General features: G+C 38.4%; 1 protein-coding gene across 4 annotated transcripts in view; it reads left to right on the top strand.

Moving 5' to 3' along the window:
- The window catches only part of diaph2 (diaphanous-related formin 2), a 734120-nt gene that overhangs the window by 535689 nt on the left and 178622 nt on the right, over window positions 1-19809 (top strand). For all 4 annotated transcript variants that reach the window (XM_043704499.1, XM_043704498.1, XM_043704500.1 and 1 more), the window contains one exon: window positions 9348-9472. In XM_043704499.1, coding sequence (XP_043560434.1) covers window positions 9348-9472 — 125 coding nt within the window. The remainder of the gene's footprint in view (window positions 1-9347; window positions 9473-19809) is intronic.

Here is a 19809-nt window from a genome sequence, read left to right as displayed (position 1 = left end):
GACAATGATATTCTTTTTAAAAAAAAAACATTTGTTGTATCTAACTTGCTGCGTGAGACTTTACCGTCCTCACTTGTACTCCGAGTGAGTCTCAGCAGCAAGATGGGAGAAAGGTTAACCTGGGGGAAAGGATAGATTGTATTACTTGCTGTTTTATCAAAATATTTTCATTCACAAAAGTATTCCTTGTGAAATTTATTTTATGCTGTCATTTTATAGTACCAAACTCAAATCGGATTGTGTTTTCAGACAGGTTTTGTTGTTCCCAATAAAATGTTAAATAATTTACTATTCCTTTTGATGAACATAGAAATATTAAGAGACAACTAATTGTGTTTTTCTTTTCCTGGCATTCTTTATTTATTAACCACAACAGTGCTTTTTAGCCTTGTATTGTGAGCAATGGAATATATGAAGTTCATTTCTTCGAGCCACATGTATATGGAGCATGATAAATAACTTTGATATGAAATAGTTCTGTTTTAAGACCAAGTCAATCACCAATGAACTCTTAGCAAAACAAACAATCTGGGGTTGTTCAGTTGAGATCCGACCCATCAGTTCATAAGTTGAAACCACAAAATAATAATGATTTGTTTATTCCACTGAATTCTACATTGTGAGACATTAAAAGTCAGTTTTCGAGTCAGAGTCATACAGCACACAAACAGACCCTTCGGTTCAACTCATCCATGCCAAACATAATCCCAAACTAAACTAGTCCCACCTGCCTATTCCTGGCCCATATCCTTCCAAGCCTTTCCTCGTCATGTATTTATCCAAATGTCTTTTAAATGTTGTAATTGTTCCCGCATCCTCAGGAAGTTCATTACATGCTCGAACCACCCTCTTTGTAAAAAGAATTGCCTCTCATATCTTTTTAAAATCTCTCTCCTCTCACCTTCAAAATGTGCCCCACAGTCTTGAAATCCCCCATCCTCGGGAAAAGACAACTACCACTAACTCTATCTCTCATTACCTCTCATTATTTTATCAACTTCTATCAGGTTGCCTCACAATCTCCTGTGCTCCAATGAAAAAAGTTTCAGCCTTTCTTTATACCTCAAACCTCCCACACCTGCCAACATCCTGGTAAATCTCTTCTGCACCCTCTCCAGCTTGATAATATCGATTCTTATAACTGGGCGACTAGAGCTGGACATAGTATTCCAGAAAAGGCCTCACCAGAATCCCAAACAACGTCAACATGATTTCCCAACACCTATATTCAAAGAACATAGCAATGGAGACAAGTGTACCAAATGCCTTTTTAACCACCCTGTCGATATGTGCTTCAAAGAATTATGTGCCTGCATCCCTAGGTCCCTCTGTTCTATAATAAATAATTCCTTCTATCAGATGTTCGAAAAGGCAAAATGCATGAAATGTCTGGGCTTTTAATTTAGCTTTAAAAAAATACACCTGTTGAGTTACTTCTGCCAGAACGCATCAAGGAATGGCATCTCAGTTGTACCTACTGCCCTCCCCAGCCTAGCAATGAGCATTAAAAAAGGAGGCTTTTTTTTAGTCTTCGATGGATGTGGGTGTTGCCAACAAGATTAGCATATGTTGCTATCTCTAATTACCATTGAATTGATTCGCATGCAAGGCCATTTCAAAAGGTAATTAAGAGTCAAATATGTTGCCGTGGGTCTGAAATTGCATGTATACCAGATCGGTTAAGGATGGCAGATTTCTTTCCCCAAAGGATATTTATGAATCAGTTGGATATTTACAACAATCAATAGTGGTTTAATGAGCACTATTACTGAGGCTGGCTTTCAATTCCAGAATTATTAATTGAACTTAAATTCTACGAACTGCCATTTGAGCCACCGTCCCCAGAGCAACAGCTTGGGCATTGGGGTTATTAGTGCAGTGATATTACTGCTATGCCAGTATCCTTTTAATACCAACGACAAGAAACATTTGATGAAATAGAGAACAAGTATTATTTCATAAAATAAGCATACCATAACAAGAATGAATTGTGTAAAATGTAACATTTGATTTAACTGTCGATTGGGCAATGCTTGACAACCAGTTACTAATTCACTTCACACCTGGTAAGTTTGAACATCCTTCCCTTTATATCGACTAATCAAGATGGCAGTCCAGAAGGTACAGGATTCTCTATTTAGTGAAATAGGGCTGACAGAGTAAATACTGCACTGATTTGTTATATATTTTGCATTCACATTAGTAGTGAGTGACAGTCTTAGTGATGCTCATTTATAAAGGCTGCTTTCCCAATGACTATTGATTTGCAGTGCATCTTAGAGATGAAGGTCAGGTGAAACTGTTTGAGTTTCAATACCATCCTTATGTTGAACGGAAAAGCTGTGAGCAATCACTATTGAAGTGCTTATTTGTTATCCAGGAACATCTCTTCCTCTGACTTTGTGTAAAGTATGCTGCAGCCCTTCTAATGAGCTTATTGGAAGTCCAATAACCAATTAATGCCTGCATTTTACGCTGATTCTGATAATAGACCTATTACACCATGACATTTTAAGTCTTAGATGTAAGGAATTCTCCTTCAATAGTTTCAGGTGTTATCAGTTCCAGGAACATGGACCTAATCCCCTCCCCAACCTCATGACACAAACCTTCATTTCATGTTACTTTGTTTGACAGCCAAGATTTTTAAAGAAAGCCACTAACAATTAATTATTGACATAAATCCAATTCAAGCCTTGTAGCAGTGATAGTAATGATAAATTGTTTTCGCTAGAATTTCTCCCAGATTCTACAGAGGTCTAATTGAAATTTGCTTTGCATTCAGGATAGTGATAATGATTTCTCTTGCAGTTATTCAACTGGAGATGCAGAAGAAAATACACATTGAGTTAAGTCATAATCAAGAATTTCTGCAATATTGAATCTTATCGGGCAAGAACAGAAAAAAATCATATTATGTCTTTGACAGGATACATGTAAACTTCTGGTACCCATCCATCACTGCTCCCAACTCTCCGCTCTACCTATCAGTTCTCAGCCTATTATACCTGACAAAAGAGTCTCAATGTAAAGGCGAACAATATCTTCTGAATGATCTCAGCACATAATAACCCAATAATTTTTTTATTCCTGCTCTTATGTCCCTACCATGAACCTATGGGTAGCATCATGGAGAAAACAGTAATCATATTGACCAGTTGAATCCTGGCCATGATTAATGCAAGTGGCTTCCTTTAGAGAGGATGAAAAGTCTCATGGGAGTATTCTGCTTACAGCTCAAACTTTGGTGCAGAGCATATACCAATGGCCATTAATAGTCTGTGTATTAAATATCCTCATGAGACCTTTATTTCAAACCAGTGGTAGAGTGATTTCAGTAAGAGATGGTGATTCAGAATATGAGCTAATCTGTGAATATCAGTCCGCTGTGCTGCATGCCCATTTAATCTTTTCTTTGAATAAAGCAGTTTGCCCGGGATTCATTAACAACAATGTATCCACTCCTTGATAAATGCAATCACTCTTTCTAACCTCCGTCACCAAAACAAGCCATATAAAAAGAGAATCAAAATGTCACACCTTGTGAGAACTCAATTAGCCGAAGATGTTTTATGTTAGGTTTAGTGAATTATTTTTCTATTGATGTTTAATACTAACCAGGGAAGAATATTTAGACCAGAAATACTTCCTGAACTTGTCTTATGTTTAAGAAAAATAATCTTTTCCAACCTCCCATGACAATTTCCTCCTTTGACCTCTGTAAAATATTAGTTATATTAGATTAGATTAGATTCCCTACAGTATGGAAACAGGACCTTTGGCCCAAGTCCATACCGACCCTCCGAAGAGTAACCCACCCAGACCCATTTCCCTCTGACTAACGCACCAAACCTATGGGCAATTTAGCATGGCCAATTCACCTGACCTGCACATCCTTGGACAGTGAGGGGAAACCGGAGTACCCGGAGGAATCTCACGCAGACACTGGGAGAATGTGCAAACTCCACACACACTCGCCCGAGGCTGGAATTGAACCTGGGACTCTGGTGCTGTGCGGCAGCAGTGCTAACCACTTTATTCAGCTTCTTACTGTCTGTGTTTTTTTTTAAAGTATTCTTTGACATCACAATGACAATGGCAGAGCAGATGGTAACTTCTGCTATGAGCCACAATAGATGCTAATTTGATGCAGACAACTTTGCACAATAGGAAGTGGTACATGAAGGAGCTATACAGGGCCAAGCAGATTGTGACATGAATGGCAGCTCCATGTTTTGAAGCTCCATGCTCTGAATATTGCCTTCTCTTAATCTTGCTCAGTTGAACATGTTTTCAATGGAGGAAGGACACTCCCCACTACCCACCATCTCCTCCAGTGGGGTTGAGGACATCTATACAATGGCTGCAGGCAGCCATTCAGTCCTTTCCCTCTAGTTAAAAAGCACCTTGTTCTGCAAAAAAGGTAAAATACTATCCAGGAGTGAAGTGTGACTGGGGACTGTGACCATCAGAGTTAAATAGCTGGAATTGTGTACGACTTGAGATGTAGTCTAAGGTTTTCAATGGTGATAAGTTTGTAAGGATGAGATGAAGTTCTGTGTTAGATTTGAATTGTGATTATTGGTAGGTATGTAATGAGGGTTTGGAGCAATGTGTGAATCTAGAGGTGTAGTCAATGGTGTGTACATTTGACCCTAACTATACATGTAATATCATTGAATTTCTTTAATCAGTGACCAAAACTTAACTTGGAAGAAAACAGAGAGACCATCCAAATCTTCTCAGTCATACCATTTGCCTATACACTAAATGCATTTGGAAAGAAACTTTCAGAAGTAAATTCTCCTGGGTTGTGAATTTCAGCTGTGATCTTACGGAGCTTTACAAGGACAGTGCAGGGATTGTTTCCTACAGAGTAATATGGATCTGTAGAAAGATCTAGAAATATTATAACACCAACCACTCACACTTTTGCTGGTTTAAGGCAGCAGTATTGCAGGTTAGCCATGGATAGTTCATGGCCTTGAACAAAAGTGGAAAAATTGCATAAATGATGTGAAGAAATTGATAAATTCAATTTTGGTCCAGTGGGAAATATTTTAGTATTGTCCTTTGTGAGAAAAGTAACACAAGTCGAGCCCAAAATTTTGGGCCATCACAGCACTTAAATCGCAATCATTATTGGCTTATGGCTTCTGTCGATATTTTGTTCCAAAGATTGTCAAGTGAAGGGAAGTTAACCACTGTTGCTTCTTGGTTTGCTGCAATGCAGTGTTTTCCCTTCTGCAGTGGTGCTTCTCCAGGTTAGCACAAACTTGTGGATAAATATCTGTGTGAGGTTGTACTGTGGGGTCAGATGGGATTGGCTTATAGACTGATCCTTTCTTCACCCTTTCGGAATGTTATAAATTCACCAATACTGATACAAATCTTAAACAGGTTTGCACTTGTGTATTTATCAGTTTGTTTTTATCTATAACTGTCTTCTCTCTCCCAATGAAAGACCAACTTACCTTGATCAAAAGGTTGAGCAGTTGCCTTGCCAAGAGGAGTTAGCTTTCCTTCTTTACCTGTATATCTATATTTTTCCTTTTTTGGAATAGAATCATATAATGCAGAAAGGGGTTAATCAGCTATATTGTGTCTGTGAGTCTTTTGAAGACAAATGCAGTTAGTCCTACTCCCAGTTGATTCCTCATATCCCACAATTTTTCTTCAAATTTATCGGTTGCAAGGGGCTCACAGGGCCAGAGTGGCTCGAGGCAGCCTCCATTTGCCCACAGCGTATTTGTGACCTGAAAGGTGCCAACCACCAGAAGCTTGACCTTCATTGGGAAGCATAAGTCAAGTGAAGCCTGGAACAGGGACTCTTGGAGATGTTGGTGGCAACAGTGGAGCTTGGGGTCTCCTGGGCATCACTGTTGTTGTGGCTGTACTTGGAGCAGGGACTTCTTGAAGACCGGACCACCTTGCAGAAGCCCTGGAGCCATGCTTGAGACCAAATTTGAACAGAAGATGAACTCGACCTGAGTAGTTTCTTTCCATTCTTTTTGTAACTCAAAATGGCGCAGGATTGTGGTGACACAACACTTCTCACTGGAGCTTCCTAGATATATGTAACAATAATTATTTTATTTATTCATTATTGCATTTTTAACTGTCAGGAAAGAGCTTCATTTCTGTGTCTGCTATTCTTTTGTTTGGTAAGCTGATCCTGGAGTGTTTCAAACTAGGTAAATTAAGTTGAAGTACAGATCAGTCATGATCTAAAACCAGGCTGTAGCAGGCTAAGAGCTGAATGGCCTACTACTGTTTTTATCTCCACACATCTCCTAAACAACATAATCATGATACTTCACAAACAAGCATCCACATTTATTATGTTGTACAGCAAACTAAGGCACACTATGCTGGAGCTATTGATTCCGAAGTATAGTCACTGGAATTATACATCGAAAAAAATTAAATCATCGTGAGGTATCTGTCACTTCAAGTCAAGTCATTGATCCATATGTGATCAGTGTCCAATTACCAATCTTTGTTTACCAATCTATTTATGTGTTCATTGTACATAAAACATAATTCTGTACAAAATTGATGGCCAAATTCAGTTTTCATTTTAGAATGGCAACACAACTCCTAGCCATAAGGGACAGCACAAGGCACGTCCTCAGTATTTTAACTTTAATTCTAATTTCAACAACTTAAGACTTTAGTTGAAAGTTTTTTTTTAACAAGTCGAATTATGTTAATGTGGAATAAATGCATAGGTGTGGATCCTGTATTGGAACACTGTGCTGTTGATGAAATCTATAACAGCAACAATAGCGTCAGAAGTCCCACAACACCAAGTTATAGTCCAACCGGTTTATTTGAAATCATAAGCTTTTGGATTTGGAGGGCCATACTTTCTTCAGGTGAAGTGTTATCTGGTGCCATGTGACTTCTGAACTTGTCCATTCCAGTCCAACTTCAACACCTCCACATCATAACAACAACAGCAATATATATAATGCATTTAGTTTCACAAGACATCCTGATATACTTCACAGGAGCATTAGAACAGAAATAACACTAAGCCACAAAAGGAGTTATCAGATCTAGTGACGAAGGGGCTCATCAAAGAGGTAAGCTTAAAAGATTGTCTAAAAGGACAAAGATGTGGGAGAGGAATAAAGTGAGGATTGGAGAAGAGGTCTAGAGCTTGTGAAAGTACAGCCATCAATGACGTAATAATTAAAATCAGGCATGTTCAAGAGGGCAGAACTTTAGATGAGGGCAAACATCTCTGAAGGTTGTGGGGTTGCAAGGAGGTCACAGAGAAGGTGAGCAAATTTAGAATTTTAAAGTTCATTTTTATTCTTTTCTCTATGTTCATGAACAATTGGAACTAGCTCTGTGATCTTTGATTTGTTTCATTGTGCTGTCTTGTAACTTCTTCCATCTAACTAACTCCCATTTTGCACTCAAAACAAGCACAGCCAATTCAATTTATTTTCTCGTATTTATGCCCACTATTTTTGCACTTCCTCTTATCCTAAGACTTCCTCTTATCTTGTTATGTTCAAATGCTTTTCAATCTCTGGTGTCTTCTCATTCTAAAAGACTTCAAACATTTCAAACCTTGTCCCTCCAAAGTTACTGCCTGACCTAATGAGTGTTTTCAGAACTACTTGTTTCTCAAATTTCCAGCATCAGTATTTTGGTGACAGAATGAAATATTTGATCTCATCAAAGTTTGAATTTGATATTTATGCAAAAAAATTCAAACTTTACAATATCACAAGTGTTTTTCATGTTGTGTTTTTTAATGACTCTCATTTCTGTCTGTTCGATGCAATAAACTGAAATAGCTAGAAAACCACAGCAGTTCGAGTAGCATCAGTGGAGAGAAAGCAGATTCAATATATCTGGTCCAATGACCCTTCTTCAGAACTGGACCTGAAATGTTGCCTCTGCTTTCTCTCCTCAGATGTTTCTGGACTTGCTGAGGTTCACCAGCAATTTTTCATTTTTAATTCAGATTCCCAATATCGGCAGTTCTCTTGTTTTCTGTCTGATAATGCAATGACGGTAATATCATATGCAATTCTCATATTGAATTACCACAAATCACAGGACTGAACTGTTACTAACAGAGACTAGACTGCAAAGTGATTCATTTTATATCAAGTATGAGACTTGAGCTAAGCAAGTGAAATGCTTTTTATACTGTCTTATACTTTACTGTATTCTGTACCCAAATGGAAACTGAGACAGATTACTTAAATAAAACCCATTGTTTGGGAGAAGTACAAAATGAAAGAATTATTGCATGATATTTTTTAATTGATACATTAGTTAATCATCTATAGCATTATCGTATGTCTTTTATGACCATGGGTTAATTAGAGATTAATCCATCTTAATTTCTCTCGCTTGGCAGCTGCTTGCTTTTTCATCTTCGGAAGAGATGACGTAACTTTACAGATTATAAAGAAAATGTTTGAAATATGATGTTGCCCTAGACGTGACCTTAAATAAGCATCCATCAATTTCCTTGCTATTGCTCGTGGGTAATTTAAGATCAAGTCTGTTGTTCGTGGGTTGCAAATTTAGAGAAAGGGAGATTATTGTACCAGGACAGACAGATGAAAGCCAGTGACTATTTTGAAGTTTCTGTCCTTATCATTTACCTAATACTGTGAGTTTCTATTATAATTTAAAGTTAAATAGGAACCAGTTTCAAAATTGCCAATTTTGAAATCTGCAGGTTGGGTGAACATTCAGTTTCATTTACAGGTCAGGCCCTAAGAAATAAAATAAAACTAAAGTACTAAAGAATCCCCACTGTCTGAAGGGTGTAATCACAGCATAACAAGTAGGCACGAGCGTGTACAGTTAGAAGTATAGACACAGAAAGTGTCTATGAAGTAAAATATGAACAGAATATGCACTCAAATGCAAGATTTTTGAATTTTTTAAAAAAGTCATTCGTCATCCACAAAGATGCCTTCAGTGTCAGGGATCAGAAAATCATATTGAGGAAGCATGATACAGATTTTGAAGATCAAATGTCAACTTCAAAGCTTCACTTTTATTTAAAGTTTGGTATTACAACAATGACATGAAGTATTAGATCTATAATTTATATAATGAGTAAGTGTCAACACTCGACTGATTGGTTGTGATTGTGATATCTTCCCAATGTTATCTGTTTAATATTTTTCGTATTGTTTTAAATCTGAATAACGTTGCAACCTGTGGTTTGGGAAAATGGTCCAGCACATGGTAGAATTATTTTGTTTACTTAAAAATGCCGAGAGAAGATGGAAGTTATTGTCAGCAAATTTTGAAATATTCTGAACCGCGGTTGATTTCTCATAAGAATTCTTTGTTGTGCTCAGTTTCAGAACAAAACCTGAAGAGCAGTTTGGATGCTATGGAACGACAAATCCAGTGTCTTGAAAGGGATATCAAGAAGTTCCCTGAAACAGAAGATGAACATGATAAATTTGTGGAAAAAATGTCCATATCCTTTTTGAGATATTGTGCCTAGGATTTATAGTTTTAAAAAGTCTACACAGATAGTGAAATCTCGTTATACTGATCATCACGAGAAGCAGTATTTAAGAAGATTAAAAGCTGGCCATGCATTGTGCTGTGCTAGAACCATGTCAGCACTACCTTTTGCACAAATCTCATTCAACCAGTTGTCAGCCAAAGTTAAAACAACAGGACTCAGCAAAATTAGTAACCAGAAAGACCTTTTATTGTTTTAACTGGATATTTCCAGGTGACTGACATTTGTGACTTTAAGTTTATGCAAACTGGAAGTTATCAGATAGCTGATACACATTGGGACCTATGCTTCAATCATTAATCTGAATATAAAAGCTTCCAATGGATCCTTTAGATGACATAACAGAAGGTTTTTATAAACGCATCTGTTCACACCAGATTCCAGGCAATCTGTGTTCTTCATTGATGGCCTTTTGAGATTAGCAAGTTAACTTGGGGATTGCTGTCGACTACAACAAGAGTCAGCAGCCCAGTGTACAATGAGTTATGGAGCTGCAACAAACAATAAATCTAGAATTCTGCTGTATAGCGAAGGAAAGTGTATTTAAGAATTAAGCTTCAAGGAACTGGCTTGTAGATGCTGATAAACAAGTGGTAATGCTGGGGCCTTCGAGTGGCAAGTTAGTAATCTATTGAAATAATACACCTTGTAAATGAATGTCCCCTTTTTGTTTTCGATGTTTTCTGTGGGTATCACCAGTCAAGACCCTAAATTTCCATGTGGGCATGATGCATTATGAACAAAATTCAAAAGAAACTTACACTTCATGAGACTTATACTCACATGCAAAGTTGCCTTGGATTAACTGAGAGTCAGAAGAGAGGGAGTGATCAGCTCTCACCTCTGGTCTCCAAGCAGTTGTTCTGCCTGCTGTGTCTTCAGCTAGCTAGCTATTCTCTCGGGCCACTGTTTCTTCTACCCTGAGTACTTGCTACTTGCATGATCAGCCAAGCTTGCCTTCTTAAGGTTCAGTAATTGGCCATTTGTCTTCTGGCAGCCTCATCAAATTTTTTGATCGCCTTACATCACTAGTTCTCTGTTCTCTAGCCCTCACAAAATTGATAAGACATTAATGCTATCTCTGCCCATTTCTCCAAGCAACTAGCCCATGTGGCACGGTCGTTATAAATCTAGCAATAACTTTAATCTCATCAATTTAATATTCAATCTGACCTACAGCACCATTGTGCAGGTTTTCTTTTGTTCAGTTCCTTTAATAGTAGCACAGTAATACCACATGAATCACGCTAAATGCTTTAGAATCAATATAGCCAGACTTTAGGAGTAACAGATCACTTCAACTTTGATTACTACCAACAAACCATGCCAGTGCTTACAAGTTAATAGGATCAGTCAAACTCCACATTACAGATTTAGCATGTTACAGGCTCTCTCCCTTCCTTCTTTTCAGACACTTGTTTCTTTGTCCAGTTAACTGTTATTCATGTCCATCACTTTTCTCCTTCACTAGGGGGACATTCATGGGAGCTAATTATGTACTGTTGCATCACAAGTGAAGAATATCCTTGAGCGGAACATTGCTAGCATGCCTAGGACATTCAGAAGGGCCAGGCATGGAGTTTGGGGGGCCAATTAATTGTTTGGGCAGTTTAACTTGAGATTCCTGATATCAATTTAAAATTTTGAAATCAAATTCTCAGAACCTTTTAGATAGATGGTCCTTCCTGACTGTGATGGTCAGGGACGTAGTTTGCATTCATTAGTATGTCATTAATATTCATTAACACTCCAACCCATTGAAATTACATTCACAGTGACATTCCTGTTCAGCTAAAACAAAACAAGTCACAAACTGGAGAATGTAATAAGTGACGAAAACCGACAATGCTGAAGAAACTCATCAGGTTGAGCAGCATCTGTGAAGAGTGAAACAATGTTAATGTTTTGAGTCCAATATGGCTCCTCTTCAGGTTGTTCAGTTGGCTCCACTATCATTGAGGATACACATATTTATGGACTGTCTGCCTTCTGTTAGTCATTTAATTGTCTACCACTATTCATGTTCGGATGGATAGGAATGCAATGTTTTGATCTTATCTTTAATTGTAAAATCACTTTAGCCTTGTCTATTGCATGATATTTCCACTACTTAGAGGAGAAAGTGAGGACTGCAGATGCTGGAGATCAGAGCTGAAAATGTGTAGTAGATTTCCACTACTTAGCATGGAAGTACCTGTCATCCTGTGTTTTCACCAGATTATTAACTCATGCTACATTTTTGATTGTCCTCCAGCATGATGATAATGAGGGAGTGGGGGAAATGGAGTGGAGGTTGCAGATTGTGTTTAAATACCATTCTGCTGCTCCTTATGGATGCCTAGTTTTCAGTTGCTGGATCTATTTGATATTTGTCCCAATCAGCACAGTGTTATTCTCACAGGGTAAAATGGAGTGTATCCGACATGTGAAAGTTATTTTGACTAATCTATGTGGACACAAGCATTCCTGCCTAACATTTAGACTTTCCATTATGTTTGGCATTCATTGTAAAGTTTTTTAGTTTTGTTGCAGTTGCTTCCTCCTCCATTTCCAAGCCAGAACTTTAGCATGGAAATACACTGGGGTTTATGCACGTATTTCTCCAACATCTCTGACCAGCAGACATTCATTCATTCATTGGAGAGCTGGTGAGGAAATAACACAGTATTAAGTCCGAGTGACTGCGCATCAGTTTAAGTTTGCACTTAATCATGTTCCTCCCGGAGACTAGTGGTGTCTGGCAGCCTCAGTGCTTCGAACATAGCTCCACAAGTTGTTCATGTGAGCACCAGTGATGATCAGCAGTCATTAGTTTTTGTTCTTTATCTCTGATACCAAACAGAAGCTTTCATGGATAACAAGACATCTTATTAATGTCTTAAAAGTGCTATATTTGTGAACATGTTTCTACATAATATTGATATGTGGTCCCAAAATGATTTCAATATTAAGAACGTACTTGGCAGTGCAGATTATTGCAAAAAGGAGACTAGAAGTTACATTTTTTCATCTTGCATTCATCAGAAGCAGGATTCGAGAAATGGATTTGTAAAAGTATGACAGCAATTAATATAGAATAAGAACAAGGTATTCATTGGTTGAAAGATCATTGCCACGATGATATAGCAAGAGCAGTTAAATGTCAATCTTAATTCTCAGAGCCAGGCAAGTCAATTCTGATTGGTCTAGGCATTGCCATAGGATAGTGAGTGGAGTTTGGCTGTCACCTCTTTTTGGTGCAATGTGTGTACAAATTCCTTTTGTCTGCATAAAACAAGTTTCTGAGCATATATGTATGTCGCTTCAAGTACATGCTAATGCATCACTCTGCAGGATGGGGTGATGGTCTTAAATTGGTTTCCAGTGTAACTCTTATCACAATTGGATTGTTTAATAAATATTTTCCAAAAGCAGATTTAAACGTATCTTAGTGTAGGCTTATGAGATGCTGTGCTGACCAGATGTGACCCTGAGTCAACTGTGGATAAATGACCACAAAAACATAAATGTTTTCTCTGTGCATCAAGGGTGGGGAGGAACATCTTTTACAGTGCATCTTCTGATGGTCCCAGTTCTTCTTCATCTGAGATGGCTGTCTAAGGTGGTCCGAGGGTGGAACTGGGGTTTAGTTTGTCTTTTTTTTTGGCCACTGGAGTGGGAGTGGGACCCAGAGACTGCTTATGAAGCCACAAAGATTTATCATTGTCATCAAGCCCATCGCCATTATGCAAGAATTTCTAAGATGTTGCCACCTCATGTGTAGCTGTGAATGGTGGAATGAAGGCTTCTTCCTGACACGTGCATATTCAATCTCCTCTTCTGCATAGGCAGGCAAACTGAGATGTGAATGTTTGTGTTATCCGTAAGAGTGGCGTTAAGGATTAGGAATAAACCGTACATGTATTTTATCAACAAATTTGAGTAGGTGAAAGAAAATATAAAATTTTATAAAGTATACAACTGAAATATCTCCAGTGTACTGATTGAAGCTGTCTTTTGTTATTATCATCTTTCCCATGCAATCTTTGGGCAAAAAAACTATCAATATGGACGTTCTGCTGGTTAGGATGAAAAGTCGGTAACCTGATAGTAAATGAGGCACTGAGTGTTGTAGATCCTTTTCTGTTTTAATTGAGAGTCTTCTCAAATGGGAGAGAGCCGATTCCACTATGGTCCAGGTTGTGAAACAAGTGCTCTAATGAATTGTGACATATTCAGTGCACATGAAGCATTTTAACAGATATGCCTGCCATCCAGTATTGCTGTGACAGTTTACTGCAGTGGCAAAGTTACAATGTTTCATGCCCTTAGGAGTTAAAGTTAGCATTGCATTGACATGGCCCTTAACTTGACAGAGTATAGCGGATCATTCATCCTTTTGCAATGCTGTAGTCTGATTATTTTGAGCTGCCCACAGGCACTAGTCTTCAGGCTGCCTTTCTTAATCAGAATGGTTCCTGTTCACATCCTTTGAAGAAGTGGGTGGATTTTTTTAAAAAGATTAATTGTCAAGGCGACTCTTAAGGCAAAAGATTCTTCTGCTCAGAAGGGTCAGGGTTTCTCATGCAATTACATTCTTCTCAGCCCATTGCATAATCATCTGTGGGCAAAATGCCAAACTTCATGGCTAAGCGCACTCGAAGTACCAACTTTCCTAGCTCCAACTTCAGTGTGTCACATTTAAATGACAGCTGGAGAGCACTTCACTCTTTCTACCCAGGAGCATTACTAAACCTCTGCTCATCACCACACACACACACACATGCAGACACATACAAGTGTACTTGTATCCAAACACGCACACATATGCGTGCACATATACACATACACGCGCACAAAAATATCAAGCAATCTGCTTTGACCTAGATGGTGTCAAACTTCTTGAGTGCTGTTGGGATTGCACTCATCCAGTCAAATAGGGAGTATTCTGTCACACTCCTGACACGTGCCCCTTGTAGATGATGGACAGGCTTTGGGGAGTCAGGGGTGAACTACTCGCCACAGTATCCCTCGCTTCTGAGCAGCTCTTGTAGCCATTGTGTTTAATTGGCGGTCCAGTTGGGTCTCTGAACAATAATAACCCCAAGAATGTTGATAGTGGGGATTCAGTGATAGTAATGTTTTTAAAAGTCAAGGGTCGGTGATTAGATTGTCTCTTACTGGAGATGGTCACTGCCTCGCATTTGCATGTGTTTGTGAGGACGAGAGGTTGAGTGGTGGATAGGTCTTCACTGAGTCTCACATTGTCAAGGGATATGTAGTTCCTGGCTGATAAGTGCTACATGTCATGTTCTGTGCCTGTTTAGATGCACCTCACTGTCCTCAAGATGGGAGAAGGATCATGCCTCCATATTCAGGTAAGCTTATGAATTTAAATTCATTTTATTTTTGAAAAGGCATTGACAAAAGGTACAATGAAACTCAAGCCTCTGGAACTATAAATATTGTTTTATGTTCTTTGAAGTCCTCAATTGAAAATTAAAAATTTATTTGAAAACTCTCGAATTGTCAAGATGGCCTAAGGGGAACCTTGTGTGACGTTGGTACAAATCAGTAATACTAAATGCAAGCTTAAGTAGTATCTGGTGTCCTTTCAAGAAGTAAACCTACCTTCCTTACTTGATCTGGCCTGCAGCAAAGTTGTTTTCTGTTGCTATTGTCAGTATTACAGTCCTACCTACAGAGTTTATCTGAGGCACAAATAAAATTCTTACACAGCTATGGTACTTCAGTGTCCTTAAAAAAAAAAAAAATTATGATTATCAATAGTTGTACAAGCTGAGTTGTTACATACATATGTGAGTTTATTGCATCTTAACTATGATGGCAAAAATTAATATGATCTGTCAATTGAGAATCTAGCATTCTATCACTATGGCAGTTATCGAATCATAGAGTCATACAACATGGAAAGAGAACCTTCAGTCCAACTTGTCCATGCTGGCCAGACAGCCCCAATTAATGCAGTCTCATTTTAGAGGAATATGGCTCCTATTCCTCTAAACTCTTCCTATGACATTCTCCATCCAATGTCTTTAATTGTACCAGCCTCCTCCATTTCCTCTGGCAATCATTCCAAACATGCATCACCCTCTGCGTGAAAACGTCTGTTAGATCCCTTTTAAATCTTTCCCCTCTGACCTTAAATCTATACCATGTAGTTTTTGAACTCCCCTATCTTGGGAAAAAGACCTTGCCTATTCACCTTGTCTATGCTCCTCATGACTTTGTAAACTGACACTCTAGGGAAAATAGTCCCAGCCTATCTCTTTCACTCAAACCCTCCAACATCCTTGTAACTCTTTTCTGCACCCTTTCAAATTTAACAAGAGGTTTATGTGGCCTAACAAAAGTACTGGCAATAAAAGCAAGAATACAAAACTCCATTATTCTGTCAACCTGAGACTCCAGCTTCAAAGAACCTGCACTTTGTATGGCAGCATGCCCAGGACGTTCCATTAGGTGTATAAGTCCTGCCCTGATTTGCCTTTCTAAAATATAACATCTCACATTGAAACTCCATCTGCCACTCTTCGGTCCACGGGCCCATCTGATCAAGGTCCCGTTGTACCCTGAGATAACTATCTTCACTGTCCACTATACCACAGATTTTGGTGTCATCTGCAAACCTACTAACCGTTCCTGCTATATTCACAACCAAGTTGTCTATATAAATGACAAAAAGCGGTGGACCCAGTACAGATCCTTGTGGAACACAACTAATCAAAGGCCTGCAGTCTGAAAAACAACCCAGCGTCACGTGACCTTCCTTCAAGCCAATCTTGTGTCCAAATGGCTAGCTCTCCCTGGATTCCATTTGGTTTAACCTTACTAACTGGCCTACTATGCAGAAACTTGTCAAATGACTTGCTGACAATATTCACTGCTCCTAGCAATCATTTTGAAATTTTATAAATAGCTGAGGTGAAATTTTTCCTCAAAATACACTTGGCCCACCAGTAGTAGCAAAGAACTTGGGCACATGTATCATAAACAGATTCCTACAAAGGTGAAAAATAATGGTGACAGGATGAAAGAGAAATGAAGAGTAAAGTTACCCATGAAGTTTGTCCAGTGTAAACATGATTCTGAAGTGAAGTCACAGGAATGCCACAGATTCAATGTCCATTTTCAACTAATTTAACTCTTCTTATCTGTGTTCATTGACCATGATGCTTAAGTTTTCTCCATGCTTCTGGTGAGAGAAGAAAAATTAGCCATAATTCCTTTATCTGATCATTATATTGCAAATCCTGGTGAAAATGCATATTTGTGAACTGGTTTGGCCATCCAGTACTATGTTAGTGCTTTCAGGTGAATCCTGGTTACTTTGTCTGAGGAATGTGACTTGCAGTCAGTGCCATCAGTAGGAGAGAGAAGAAAAGTAGAAAAGTCTTAAAAGAAAGTAGAAAATGTTGAAATGAAAAATCAAATACCAGAGCATGCTTCCTCTGATCGCAAATAAAAATAGGAAAAAGGGCAAATCTTCAGTATGATGAATTAACAAATTGATAGAGAGAAAGGATCTTGAGCTTTTTTTTTTAAAGTGTTTTGTGAGTTGAAAATTCTGCATTCTTGTGATTCCAATAAATACTAAAATATTTCTGAAAACTTATGCTGTGCAAAGGTTGTTCCTTACCTTTCTTAAGCAAATTTAATTAAATGTAGCTTTTGATGACCTCTGAATTGAACCATGAAAATACGAGAACGTGAACTCAACTGCAGTTCATACCATGTGCTGAAAATCAATTTAAATTATCATGTCTGGAGAGCTTTTTATCGCAATCTTCACGTACTAAAATTCCAGTATGTATTCAGGGCGGTATGTGAATTACGATTAAGGGGCATTCAGTCTCGTACAGACTGCCCAACTTTGTGTTTAATAATTTCTGGTAGGATTATTTGGTTTTTGATGCTACTAAGAAAGTATTGTTATAGAATTGCATGGAGAATGATCTGAACATATATTGGCACAGCACTATTGTTTCAGAAAATGTACAGGAGATGTTGGGGCATAAATCATTCTCATCAGAAAAGGCAGCAGGATGCATTGCTTTGTGAATTTGATCATTAAAGCGACCATTCCCTTCTATTCCTATAAGTAGACACTATCTGAAATTTTAGACATATTTTCCTTTGCTGAGTAAATTAAGAATAGAAGACCTGTCACAGAACAAAACTGACTGTATTCAGAAAATATGACAGTGTAGAATTGGTGGAACTTAGATTCCACGTGCGATAAACACAGTAAATCAGATTATTGATTAGACAACATATTTAACAGAAAATTCATTGCTCTCTTTATTGCAGACCTTTTTTGTTCAGACATTAGATCACTGCAAGGTAATTCAGTCTTTACTTGAAAGTTATGAAGTTGTCTTTTTCTTTGAGAATGCTGCCTTTGATGATTTCATGCCAGTTAACAAATAAAAATAGTGATCTCCTGACCATGAAAAACTGAAGTTTCTAATAATGCACTTATAAAGGGAGTAATAGATTGCTTTTCCAAATGGGCTTTTTTCTTAAATTGGTTTCAAAGTGAAGGACAGAACAACCAACTTCTCAGATTTACCGACTGATTCCTCAACTCGCAACTGAGCTTAGAATTTCTCACTTTCAAATAACCCATTCAAGGTTGTAACCAAACACTTTTGGCCTGACACTTTAAAACTAAATGTCTTACACTGAAATAATCTATTTCTTAATAGTTCTTAAATTATGTCCATTCTTTAATGCTGTTTCAGACATCCAGGTTTCGCTAAGTTTTCTGTGAAACTGTCAACTGAAATTCAAATAAATTTTTTAAGGTGTCGCAGTTTCCTCCAATCAATAGAAAAAGAAGAGTCAATCTCTCACCTTCTAAACTGAAAACCTTGAGCACAGCTCTTTACTTTGGAAAAGTTCATCAGCTAGTAATGGAAACAAAAATCCAGCAGTCTTCAAAAACTATCTCTGACTATGTTTTTGAAAATCACTGCAGCTACAATACTACAAAGAAGTTAATCATTAAAGCGCTTCAGAAACAAAGACAAAACCGACATGCTACTAGTCCAAACTGTAAAATAATTTAAAAATATAAGCCATAAGTATTAAGTTAACCTTGAACAGTGTTTTTTTAAGAACAATAAGACGGTGTTATTTTCTGGGTCTGTAGATTGTTAAGGTGCAAAGATGGCCTTCTGGAGAGTGATTTGCTCTTCCTGTTGAATGTGGGAATTGAGGAAGAGTTTCCATGTTAGTCTGCAGGAACTGTCTTTGATTGTGAATCCTATTTGATACATGGATCGGTTGGAGTGACAGTTAAAGGCAATAAGGAATTTACAGGAGCTAGCGGCTGTGATGGATGGCAGTTATAGGAAGGGAGAAAAGCCACAGATGCAGTCAGGTAGATAGGTTGACTCCAGGAAAGGTAGGAGGGGTAAGCAGGTAGTGCAGGAGTCTTCTGTGGCTATCCTTATCTCAAGCAAGTATGCTGTCTTGAAAAATGTAGGGGGTCATGGGCTCTCAAGGCAATGTAGCACGAACAGCTAAGTTTCTGGTATCGAGAATGGCTCTAATGTAATGAGGGGTACGTTGGTTTCCAAGCGATCGATTGTGATAGGGAACACTCTACTCAGAGGCACAGACAGGCATTTGTGCGGCCAGCAGCAAAAACTCAGAATTGTGTGTTGCCTCCCTAGTGCCAGGATCAAGGATATCTTGGAGAGCGTGCAGAATGTTCTCAAAGGGGAGAGGGACCAGCGGCAAATTGTTGTACGCATTGGAACTAACAACATGGGAAAGGGAAAGGATGAGATTCTGAGGGGAGAATATAGAAAGTTAGGCAGGAATTTAAAAAGGAGATCCTCGAGAGTAGTAATATCAAGATTACTCCCGGTGCTACGAATCTGTTTGGGAGAATTTAAACTAGTAAATGATGGTGGAATGTTGGGGGATGGGGATGGGGATGGGGAGGGGGTTGTGTTGGGACCTGGGGAAATAGTAAGGTAAGAGATCTATTTGAGACTAGTACAGTTGGGAAAAGGAGCAAGTCAAACAGTCAGGGCAGGCAGAGAACAAGGTAGGACTAAACTGCATTTATTTCAATGCAAGAGGCCTAACAGGTGAGGCAGATGAATTCAGGGCATGGTTAGGAATATGGAACCGGGATATCATAGCAATTACTGAGACGTGGCTCAGGGATGGACAGGACTGGCAGCTTAATGTTCCAGGATACAAATACGAGAGGAAGGATAGTAAGGGGGGGGAAGAGACGAGGGGGAGTGGCATTGATAACGGTTAGCATT

Source organism: Chiloscyllium plagiosum, chromosome 15 (assembly GCF_004010195.1).
Source record: "Chiloscyllium plagiosum isolate BGI_BamShark_2017 chromosome 15, ASM401019v2, whole genome shotgun sequence".
In the NCBI taxonomy this organism is placed as follows: domain Eukaryota; kingdom Metazoa; phylum Chordata; class Chondrichthyes; order Orectolobiformes; family Hemiscylliidae; genus Chiloscyllium; species Chiloscyllium plagiosum.
This window is presented reverse-complemented; position numbering and strand designations above follow the sequence as displayed.